At 36.9% G+C, this 12,472-nt stretch overlaps 2 protein-coding genes across 4 annotated transcripts in view; both read right to left on the reverse strand.

The window, feature by feature from the left end:
- Positions 1-2,317: 2,317 nt before the first annotated feature.
- On the reverse strand, positions 2,318-5,620 carry LOC144973293 (uncharacterized). Its single transcript, XM_078915564.1, has one exon. It carries the CDS (start codon positions 5,618-5,620, stop codon positions 4,817-4,819), a length of 804 nt encoding a protein of 267 aa, XP_078771690.1. The 3' UTR covers positions 2,318-4,816.
- Positions 2,318-12,472, reverse strand: part of LOC144973292 (uncharacterized) — a 30,819-nt gene continuing 20,664 nt past the window's right edge. For 2 of the 3 annotated variants that reach the window (XM_078915562.1, XM_078915560.1), the window contains one exon: positions 8,355-10,848. Coding sequence is in view for 2 of the 3 variants with exons in the window: in XM_078915560.1 (XP_078771686.1) it covers positions 10,018-10,848 (831 nt within the window). In the remaining variant the exon portion in view is untranslated. Of the gene's footprint in view, positions 7,305-8,354; positions 10,849-12,472 lie in introns of those variants that run through there. The other variant, XM_078915563.1, reaches the window with a different exon arrangement.

A 12,472-nucleotide genomic window follows, 5' to 3' on the forward strand; every position in this document is an offset into this window, starting at 1 on the left:
CAGCTGTTATTATTGTGTCATACCGGAAGAGGCTCTTTTCGTTTGATGAACAGGAAGCTCGGATTATCAATACACTCTTCTTGTCTGATGAAAAGTTAAGCGAGGCGCTATTTTTCGCTATTTTCCCTCGCTTCGGTATAAAATTAATCGACATTTTCAAGACATTTCTCACGGAGTCATTGACATATATTTACAAATCCATCACGTTTCATGCATGTTGCGTTTATAAACGCAACAATCCAGAAGCGAATGATAACAGTCGCCGTTTCCATAGATAGATTAAACGAGGGAAGTGACAATCATTATTTCTTGTTAAAATATCAGTATTGCTGCTATATCGTATCGTATCGATATCGAAAATGTATCTGATTGATATAGAGCAGTAAAGTTAGGTGCCCCAAACGTAAACAAAGGTCGAGAAGCACGTGGCAAACCACATGTTCCTGTCTTGACAGCTCACGTTCCAATGTAAATAATAGAAAAAAATAACCTTTAAAATTTGGCTGTTAGGTGGCAAAAGAAACACATATTCATAAATACTCGATCATGCATCAAATAATGTCTAGATATGGATATTTTATGGAACAAAAGGTAAAATTTTCTAAAATTTATCAAAAGTTACAGTCTATCTATTTTTAGACCAGAGCAAATTATTGCGCTGGTGTGAACAAAACGAGAATTATTCGGAGCCTGATTTTCATAATAATTTAGCCTTATATTATTATTTCTGCAACTGTTAGATTTTATGTAAACGTATTTTCAATACTGAAAGCCTACAACTCAAACTACAAAATTGGGAGACCTATATTGTGCGTAAATTATTCCGGTCCCTAACGGAAATCACTAGCAACTTGTTATTGTTTACGTTTGGGGCACCTAACTTTACTGCTCTATTAATTGATATCGCCAACACTAGTTTAAAAACAAAGCGGAAGCAACATCGGAACTGTTTCACTGTAAATAGCGTGCTTTTATTTGCTATAAAATAAATATTTTATGTTAGTTCGAAACAAAAATAGATATTTTTTCGTGACAATTATTATTTGGAAAAATCGCACATATCATAAATAATATAAATTTGAAATGAAACTTTTAACAGCGACTTGCTTAAATGTCTGCAATAAAAGGGTGTGTGTCGTTCAACATGAATTTTTAAATCAAGTTTTAAACTAATTTGGCGTTTATAAGGGAAAAGTAGTAAGACAATGATTTATATCATAACAACAGTTATGATTGCTTAAATCGCAAAGACTCCCGAGAGTATTTTATTAAGAGGTATCTAAGGCAAACACTTGAGATTTAACAGTAGACCTTTATTCATAAAGGTCTATTGATTTAATCCAGTACTCCATTAAAATGGAAATGGCTCTGCGCATAGCGGAAGTCATCGTATTTTAACAAACGAGAAGAGGACCACGCCCACTTTGTCCTTTCCTTTACGTCCACGCTGAACCTATAAGCTTCATTAAAAGTCGCAGCACACTTGCATTCGTTATACAGTAGTTATGTTCCGAAGACGCAGAGCATCTAATGTGCCATAATAATATCAATAATGCCCCCAAAGACAGGTCACATGCCAGGGTCATATGTAAGTCGCCTCACTCAATGGCAACAGCAGAGGGTCTTATTGAAAGGGACAGCGGGTATTGGAAGGTGGGGATAGGCGCGGGAGGGGGGGGGGGGTTAGTCTTCAAAAGGAGGACAATCCGAGAAAGGGATTGTCTTCCAACAAAAACAAAATAATAACAGACTGGTTTTTTTTTTTTTTTTTTTTTTGTTTTTAAAGGTTTTACGGCGCTTAGATCACCTATTAAAAGTCTCATCCAGAAACCAGCACAGGGTCCCACTAAGAGAAGTACACTCAAATGTTTACAAAATATATTCAAAACAAACATATAACGATCAATACATAAGAGGGAGATTATTTACAAGGAAAGTATATCATTTCCCAAAACTAATATTACACATTTGACTGCTTCCCTTCCAGCCAAGGACTCCAGCATGGTCCAGAGCAAAACCAAGTAGAAGACATAGCATATGACCTCCTGCCCACCATGGGAGGCCAAGTGACCCCATCCAGTTAATAGACTGGTGATTACCTGCTGGTCCAATAATTTGAAAGAGAGAGAAAGAAAGAGAGAGAGAGAGAGAGAAAAGAGAGAGAGAGAGAGAGAGAGAGAGAGAGAGAGAGTTATGGGGGGGGGGGGGTTGAGCGATATACATGTAGGTGTATGTATTTATGTGTATGTGTATATATATGTGTGTGTGTGTGTGCGTATGTGTGTGTGTAGAGTACAAATAAACTGAAGTCTTCATGTGTAAATTGAAGCATGTTCTGCTTTTCTTTATTTCAGTTAATAACAAAATCTAAAATAATTTTTAGGGTAAGACAGCACTCCTCAAATCATTATAATATAAAAGTAAAAAATCGGAATAGTAAAGACATGTGATTCTATGCAATGAAGAACAGATACTATGAACGCATCAGTATGACAAAACAATAATGATCAAATACTGAAGCAAGCGTTGTAATCGACATGTACTTATCTGCAGGTCTGATGACCCTAATTATTATGGTCTCATAGTTGTAAATTCTCTCAAACCAACGCAAATTATTATCCATTACAACAATGTAAAGAACGAGCACAAAATTCCGTCCGGTTATCAGACATGTAAACATGTTCAGGTCGGTTGTAATCATATATTTTATTGTCTTGTATTTTTCTTTCTTGCTTTGTTAAAAAAAAATTAAAATTGAGATTTTATTCAGTGCAAATTCAAAGCGCTTTACAAGAGGTCCCTAGTCAACAGCGACACTTAACATGTAGGACGAGACATGACGCCTGTTAGGCGATATTTCTTTTCTTTTTTTCGGACAGACAACGCTGTTAACGGCCAGGTACTCAATTAACAGCTGAGTACGGTGAGAGAACGTGAGTAGAGAGCCGTTCAAGAGGACTCAACTACACGCCGAGCGAGGCTCGAACCCAGGACCTTCCGATCCGAAAGCGAGTGTCATACCACTAGACCTAATAGTCGCACCTTTCATACACATTTGTTCAGCAGATCTTTGTAATCCCTGCCTGATTCATGCAATAGTAATTATTATCTGATTAATCCGAATGGTAGAAATACATATGTGCAACCATTTTATTTCATGACAATTTTTCTAGAATGTAGATATCCGCAAGTGAGCTAATACTAAATAAAACTAGAGGCAACCTTAACGAAATAGGTCGCTGTTGCTATTTTATTATATCATTTAATCCTAACAAAAAGGAGAATGAAAAAAAAGGGGACTTTTTTTGTTGTTTATTTACTGTATTGATATGTTGAGGGAGATAACTTTATACATGACTTGTTACAAGCTGTTCATTTACCGTCGTAGCCAATCATTGGCAAATCATGGCATATGACATTGAAACTAAAACGAATGGCGAAGTGATAAGAATAAAATAATTGAGGTGTCGGTTATGCAAAACGGCGGAAGAGTGTGTGATTGGCTGCGTGTGTCTGCATGTACGACGTATTTAGACACACCTGCAGTGTAGATATATAAACAAGATATTTTTTTTTTTTAATGTAACTAACAATGTCACAGTAAATCACCAGTGGTCGAGATCACAGGGTCCATTTTAAAAAAACATGTCATTAATTTTTTTTTTTTCAACGTTGGATAAGTGAATGTACTTGTTCGAGGAAACCGTGTACGAGGTAAAAATTAGTTCGAGGAAGGAATGGAATGACTACAAAGAATAATAAGGAAAAAAATCGGGATATTCGAATGAGGAAACATTACAACTCAAAGTCATGATCAAGAAGAATATGCAAGACATTACTCATGTACCTCACACACTCCACACACTTTCCGCTTTGATTCATGATAATGACAAATAGTCATCGTGAATCTAGAACATACTACACAAATTTCCCTTTCCACAACCACTACCAACTATCTACAAAGACTAACACTGTGCAGAGAAGTCGCCAGTTTTGTATTGGTTTGTTTTTTTTTTTCTTTAGTGTTTTGTTGGGAGGTTGTATTTTTTTTATAACGTTTGAGATAAAACCTTATCGAAATTAATTCCTTTTGAGAACCAGTGGGAAATTTTTAGATTCCATCAGTTTCTCTGGGATAAATATGATTTTTTTTTAAAAGGGAGGGTCCACCATCAAAAGTATACCTCCCTGCAATAGCTTTCTAAATGTTGAAAAGGTGTGGTCAAACGAGAAACTTTCGACCTTTTTGGTGCTACTCTGTCAATTTTTGAATTTTGTGTTATCAATATTCATTTCAAAGAAAATGATAAAGACTATTTTTTATAAATTTTCGAAGCAGCCTTAGTGTCTTCACTGTTTAAACCCCCCCCCCCCCCCCCCAACCCCCTTTAAAAAAAAAAAAAGAAACAAACAAAAGAAACCGACCTTTTGGCCAAGTCTCCATTATCTACTTGGATATCATTAACTTAATGTAGCAGTTTCAATTGAATGTCACCAGACACAATCCAAGGAAATTAGATCAATTCACAATTGACGAAATAATCTTGACATTGACAAATAGAGGATTTAAGGCTTTGATTTTGACAATTTTTAAGTACGAGACAATTACTTATACACAACAACAAACAATCTATTACAAATAAATAAACTTCTTCAAAAACAAACAAGGCGACCAAAAAGAAACAATAATATGGCAACGACGAACATAAGGGTCATATTTATAAAAGCAAATGCATGCTCATCTTTCAAAAAAAGACATTTAAAGATACAGGATTTCCATCCTTGAGTCGATCTAACATGCATGATTTGCATTGAATTAGATAGCGGTGAACACAAAAACATATTCAACAAAAGGAATTGTTACATTATGTGGATTGACACCTGAGTAACCGACAATATTCCTCCTTAAACGGTCTAAATATTCCTGACACACATCTTCTGGAAGAGATTCGTAGCAGGAAAGGGTGCGATAAAAGTTCAAGACATAGTCCAGGTTACCCGTAATTCCCGTACCAGAATGACATTCCTTCCTGGTGGTTGTAAACAAACCACAAGTCTCCAGCACTTCCCTGTGCTTCAATGCAAATCCACGGGTCACCAGTTGATTCCCAACACGTTGGCATACTTCAGCGCGTTGCTTTTGTATTTCCATCATCCAAGAACCCTCTTCAAATACGTCATTGTAGGCGACCTCGATGAGTTTACCACCAGGAACCAGAACACGATGAATCTCTTTCAGACTTTCGTCGTCACAAAACCAGTGTAGACACGAACCACACAGTATGTTCTGGACCGAACTATCTGGTAAGGGAATGCTTGAAGCAATCACATTAGCCGTTTCTACTGGCAATGATTTTGATTTAAGAAGATCAAGAAAATCTCTTGATGGTTCTGTAGCCAGATATCTGTATCCAGGTGGAACTTTAGGTATAACCAATTCTGTCAACTTTCCAGTTCCGGCACCTAGTTCAAGAATTTCATACTTCAAAGCACTTGAAGGCGTTTCATTTAGTATTGCAATTTCTTCCAGAACAATATTGACAGTCTTTTCAGCGTAACCAATGCGGTATTTGTCATAAGCTGCTGCATTCTTTTCATACCCCACTTGGCCATCTACCATGAGACTGTATATAAACAGAGAAGTCTGTTAAAAACATATCTCAAGTCATCTTAGTTTACATGTAGACTAACAAACAGAAAAGAAAATCGGCTAAATGATCTCAATTCCGGCTTATAATTATAAGTAAATTTTAACCATCTCAATTTTATATGACTGAAAAATAATGCAGTTTTTCTTCAGATTCTCAGAGAAGGTTGCCGTTGTACAAGTGCCATTTCAATTATCAATGAATTTCGGACACACTTGGATTATGCGAGACAAAACGTCCATTATCAAAAATAAACGCACTTGTAGTAGACACGACAAATAAAGCAGAACCGTTGGCATATCGAAAATAAAAATGTGGCCCCAGCGCAACGTAATCGATTAATTCCCTTGTTTTCTGTTCAGAAATTGTCATTCTATAAAACATGTAAGAACAGCAGGATTCTCTTTAGACTTCACCTTGACCGTACCGTAATACTGTTACCGCGTACTTTGGCATCTTGATATGTCATATTCTACTAATCTTAAAATGTTAATGTTTAAATTTCATAACATGCCGTTTGTTTGGGATTTTTTGTTGTTGTTTTGTTTTGTTGTTTGTTTGCTTTTGTTTTTTGTTCTTTTTTGTTTGCTTGTTTCTGTTTGTTTTGTTTTTGTTTTTGTTTTGTTTTTTTAATAAGGAGCTTTTGAATGTCAACTAACCGTTAGCTTTAACGTTTCAGTGAATTATTAGATAGTTTTTCAGTTCTTGAATTGAATTCTTGTATCTCTGAAATCTCTATTTTAAAAGGAAATTCTGGAGTAGTATTATCTTGACTAGAATAAATAAACTCAATAATACAATGACTGTGCACAACCAGTCTTAATTATTCAGGTTCTCACCATTAACTTAATTGGCGGTGTAGACAAAAAGAAACTGTCTGAAAGGTAGTGTCATATTATCTGGGTTAAGATCCGGGTAGCCCATGATATTTTCCTTTAAAAGATCCAAATACTCCTGGCACACATTATCTGGAAGTGCATTATAGCAGGAAATGGTACCAACATATTTCAAAATAAAGTCGAGGTCAGCTGTAATTCCCTGACCGGGATGGCACTCTTTCTTGACCGTAGTAAATAAACTACAATCATCTAAAATTGTCTCCCATTCCATTGAAAAACCCCAAGTAAAAGTTGGATTTCCAACTCGCTCTATCACTTCAAAGCGTTGCTTGTATATTTCCATCATCCATGACCCTTCTTTGAACTTTTCAACGCATTTAAGTGCGATGACTTTACCACCAGGAACCAGAACACGATGAATCTCGTTCAGACTTTCCTCGTCACAAAACCAGTGTAAACACGAACCACAGACTATATTCTGAACCGAACTATCTGGTAGGGGAATGTTGGAAGCAATCACATTAGCCGTTTCTACAGACAAAGATTTAGATTTAAGATGATCAAGAAAATCTCTTGATGGTTCTGTAGCCAAATATCTGTATCCAGTTGGAACTTTAGGGACAACCAACTCTGTTAATTTTCCAGTTCCGGCACCTAGTTCGAGAATTTCATACTTCAAAGAACTGGAGTTAATTTCCTTTGGCAACACAATCTCTTCTAGTAGCAACTCGATGGTATTGTCAGCATAACCTGTGCGGTATGTGTCGTAAGCTGCTGCGTTTTTTCCAAATCCTCCATGGGCAGCTTTAGTAAGGCTCTGCATAGAAACATCGATAAATATATAATATTAGACGTAACATCTAATAAACCTAAGGCTGTCGTCATTAACTCCCTAAGTATGAAGGGGTAATGCTACAGGTCTGCTTTTTCACGCGCACAATTTTGATTTCCAACCTTGCCGCAATCCAAAGTGACAAATTTGTGATTTTGGCCTTGATATTGAAAACACTTTGCATATTCGAAACGTATGCTTTTTACACCTCTCTTCATTTCTGGAAATATGAAAAAGTGTGGTTATCATAAAGCCAAATTGGGCGAATGTGCAGGATGCGACAAATTCTCAAACCCATATCATCAACGGTGTCCTTAGTGATATGGGCACTAAGAGATGACGCGACGACGTCATGAAAAAGAAAATACTTTTCTGAGTCTGATATTCACAGTTTTACTTGTAATAGCTAAAAAAAATCGATGAATATGACACTTTCTGCAAACCAGAATACGGCGAGCATGATCTCTCAGCCGACACATTATTTTTGCATTATTTTGACTTATATTTCTTATTACATCTCAGGATCATTCAGATAGATCCACACATCCTCAACTTTAACTTGACAATATAAAAATAAAATAAAATGGTCCCCTTAGACGCCATGGTCCAATGTCATTCAGTGAACAAATGTAACGTCCATTTAAACCCATTCTAAAGATGGTACATCACCGCTGAAATACTGTATTACCAGAAAAACGAAGCTTTCCACATTTCGATACACATGTACTTATGTTATAGGTCAACTTCCTGAAATTTCAAATGTCTAGGACAATTCGTTAAAAGCGTGAAAATGATTTGATTAACTCGTGCAAAATGCATGCAAACGTTATGGGTGGGAGGTCTTACAACTTTTGGAAAGAGATTAACTTTTTGTTGTTGTTATTGTTTTGGTAGTTTTTGGCGAATATATGGCGATTGCGTCACATTTAAGTCAATCAAGCAGCAACAGAAAGGAAGATGATGAGAAAGTCAATGTATGTAGAAGGTAACAGGGGCTGATCTATTTATATGATTACAAACTTCAATCAAACAACATTTATAATAATGTATACTTTTATTTATTCATTTCTATCATATAAAGATGATGAATAAGAAAGAAAAACAAACAAACAAAAAAGACAATATCATGTCTAACAAAAAGCTACATTCATCTGACCGTCCATTTCCTCGTCATAAAATATATGAAATGCCTCAGCAAAATATTCAAAAAACTTATAAAACTATAACTATAACTCACTCCAGGGCAGTGGCAAAAAATGCCAAGACACAAGTATGTGAAAAAAGACAATGCGAATCTGGCAAAATTCATTTCAATACCAAATAAATAGTTGCCTACATGAAGGAGAGAAAGTACCTACATGAAGGAGAGAAAGTAGATTCCTTTGGTTTAGCTTTGATAAGTTCAAGAATTTAAAAAGTGAGCTATTAGACGGGGTATATCTAAATATGCTCAAGGCGTTTTGAAACAGCTAAACTGAACTTGTATGACGGTGTCGACAGTTAGTATCTACTCATTATAAACCAGGGTTGTGGTGAGTAAATATAGAGGACAATATGCACTAAACGTGCTCAAAGCGCATTACAAGGGGTCCCTAGCCAACAGCAACATTAAACACGCTGTTAACGGTCGGGTACTTATTTTACACCTGAGTACGGCGACCGGTGAGAGAATGTGAGTCGTGAGTAAAAAGCATTTTCCAGTGACTTCACTATGCGCTGATTAAAGTTGGAATTGAACCTTCGACCTTCTGGTCCGAAGGCAATTGTCATACCACTAAACTATACAGCCGCAAAGCTTTACAAAGGCGCTCTCTGCACTTTGATGTCAACTCAGAGGCTATGAAATAGAAGATAGTCCACAACACACTAGTCGGCTAAAAATCGATTTAGAGGTTACTAGCACCGGTAATATTTTGGCTCAGTACAGGCAACAACCAAAAAAAAAACAAAAACAAAAACAAAAAAAATAGTGGTGATTAATTCAAAGAATGAATAAAAGAAGATTCCCCTAGTATGCCTATTGAGGACCTTCACTTCTGAGTTTTCTACGGGCTTGGGACCATCACATTCTAGACATGATCTAATTAGAATGTTTTTGTATTGTTTATTTATTTGGTTGGGTTTTTTTTCTTTTTTAAAAAATATTATCGACAACAAATTGTGACATTATTGTTTGCTAGAACAGTAATCGCAAAGTGTTGATTGCTTTCTATTCTGTGCAAGCTGTTTATAAACCTTTGTCTCCAATCTTGCCAACGTAGATCAACTGTCAAGCGTTCTTCTTGGATGAAGTGGCTTAGTTTGTCTACCATGTCAAGTTTTTCAGTGTTTGTCAGGAGTCGTGTGTCAAATTCCAATGACTCATCCCCAGCCTCATTATCTAGGCGTTGTCGTTTGTGTGGCTGAACGGAGTCCAGTGGTTCACTGCAGATGGTTATATTGTTGTCCATTGTCACGAATTGATCGAATGCTTTGGTCGAAAAGTTGTGTGGAACGGGAATAGCATCGTTAATTTCATATGGCTGTTGGTTGGTACTTCAATCAAGGTGTAGCGATTAAGCGGAGATGCTTTGCGATTAAGCGGAGCGGTTATAAAGAAAAAAATTATGTCCTTCAGGAATGTGTAGCGATTAACCAATGTGCAGCGGAGTTAACTATAGTGGTAATTGGGGTACAGCATATATTATCTACTGTGAACTTAGCCTTTATGACTGGCACTATGATCATTAGCCTTAAAAACATACAACAGACTTTTGAAAGGCATTATCATATTATCTGGGTCGATATTCGGATAAGCCAATATATTCTTCCTCAACTGCTCCAAGTATGTCTCACGCTCGTCATCTGAGAGAGCATTGTAGCACGAAACAGTTCTCAAATGATCCAAAATAGAGTCCAGATTTCTTTGGCTTTCAATGCCAGGAAGAGTTTCATGTCTAGACTCTGTGAAGAGACCAGTGGCATCCACGGCTTTCTTCCATTCCATTGTGCTGACCATAAACATAGTTGAAGACCCTGTCCGCGCCATTACTTCGAAACGTTGCTTATAAAGTTCTACCATCCATTCTTCTTCATACCTCTTGACATTTGAAAGTGCAATAAGTTTACCTCCCGGCACAAGAACTCGGTGGATTTCTTTCAGACTGTCCTCATCACAAAACCAATGCAGGCACTGGCCACAAAGTATGTTCTGAACAGAATTATTTGGCAAGGGGATCATTGAAGCTGAAGCATTTTTTGTGTCTATCGGCAAACCTTTTAATCTTAGAACTTCAATGAAACTTAATGATGGTTCTGTAGCAAGATACCTGTACCCAGGTATTATTTTAGGGGCAACCAGTTCCGTCAATTTTCCTGTTCCAGCACCAAGTTCAAGTATTTCATATTCCAAAGAATCGCGACTAATTTCCTTCGGCAAAACAATTTCTTTCAATATTTCTTCAATACTCTTTCCTGTATAACCAGGGCGGTGTTCATCATACGCTGCTGCATTGTTTCCAAATCCTACTTGTGCCACTTGTTGAACGTTCTGTGTGAGGTTATAGTGAAAATAAGAAGATCTGTGAACATTAATTTATGCATCTTTGACTCTTTATAGCAAATAAAAAGTTACCATAGCTGGAAAGTTGAAACACTATTTGTATTCGTTTTATATGTTTCTTTTTGTATACGTATTGTTAAAGGGATTTAAAACAGCAAGCACCTCGGAAGAGTTGGAGGAAAAATTAATGGGTGGATACATGCCAAGAATTATGAAGAGGGCTAATAAATGCATAATGATGAAACAGATTTGGGGATGCAAAGCAGGTATTTGTCACACATGTACACACATGCAGTGTTAGCATTACACAGAGGAATCCATAAAGAGTCAACACCTCTTGTTGGTCCCAAATCTAACTGTCTTAGTTGACAATAGATAAAGTCAACCTTGCTCATAGTCAACCAATATTTCTAGTCTGTGGTGTTGGTTTTATTAGGGATTCCACTGCAATTTATCCATCCTTCTTTTCGAAATGGATTTTTTTATAGGCAATGACCAAAAAGGGTTCAAGAAAATCTTTTTTTTTTTTTAAGTGTAACTAGAAATCTCAAGGCCCAATTCATTAATACACCCACTTACACACTGGTTGCCGGTCAGTCACCAAAAGAAATAAATTGAAATACTCTTGGATGGGCCCGATGGTTCATCTGTTAGAGCACTCGTTTCATGCGCGAGGAGATAGGGGTCGATCACAGATGAAGTTGAGATTGGGGGAGGAAGTAAAAGTAGAAGGGGGGAGGGAGGGAGGAGAGAGAGAGAGAGAGAGAGAGAGAGAGAGAGAGAGAGAGAGAGAGAGAGAGAGAGAGAGAGAATGTGGTCTCAATGGCTCGGCTATTAACGCACACACAAATGGACAGGGATGGAGGGGGGGGGGGGGATGGGGGTGCCTGTGAAGTTGAGATTTGGAAGAGGTGGGGGGTAGGAGAGAGACAGAGAGGGGGGAGAAGTAGGGACAGAGAGAGAGAGAGAGAGAGAGAGAGAGAGAGAGAGAGAGAGAGAGAGAACGTAAGTAAGCATGGTAGCAGCAAGAAAATCTCATTTATGCATAAATAAACGGTGGAAGAATAATAATTTTTAAAAAGGAGTAAATAATAGAAATTGGTAAGGAAGAACCTAGAGACGAGAATGTAAAGGGAAAGAAATCGACTAAAATGCTCTTTAGCAACTCTAAAGAACGCATGATTATGCATGATAAACGATGGATCGGAAAATCAATTTTAAAATGAGCTAAGAAACGAACTACGGTATGGGTATTGATATATTTTCAGGTGCATAGAAAAAAAGAAGTATTGACATTGAGTGAGCTTTACAACAAATAAAATCAGCTTTCCGTTAGAGCAATCAATATTCACTAAATGCATTTGAAGCACTTTATAATAGTTCTCAAGTTTACAGCAATACTAAACGTGTTGGGAGAGACGAGAGATATGAGGCACTTTTATCAGTTTTTTTTTTTTTGTGTTTTTTTATGACAGGGATAATCCATTAACAGGCCAAATATATCGGGACATGGTAAAAGAATTTAAAAAGCCTTTTCCAAGACTCAAGTTTACTCTACTCATAGCCAGACTCAAACCATGGACCTATAAGTCAGAAATTGATTATCATACTA

Source organism: Berghia stephanieae, chromosome 5, assembly GCF_034508935.2.
Source record: "Berghia stephanieae isolate SIO BIC M18660-M18661 chromosome 5, UCSD_Bste_1.3, whole genome shotgun sequence".
In the NCBI taxonomy this organism is placed as follows: domain Eukaryota; kingdom Metazoa; phylum Mollusca; class Gastropoda; order Nudibranchia; family Aeolidiidae; genus Berghia; species Berghia stephanieae.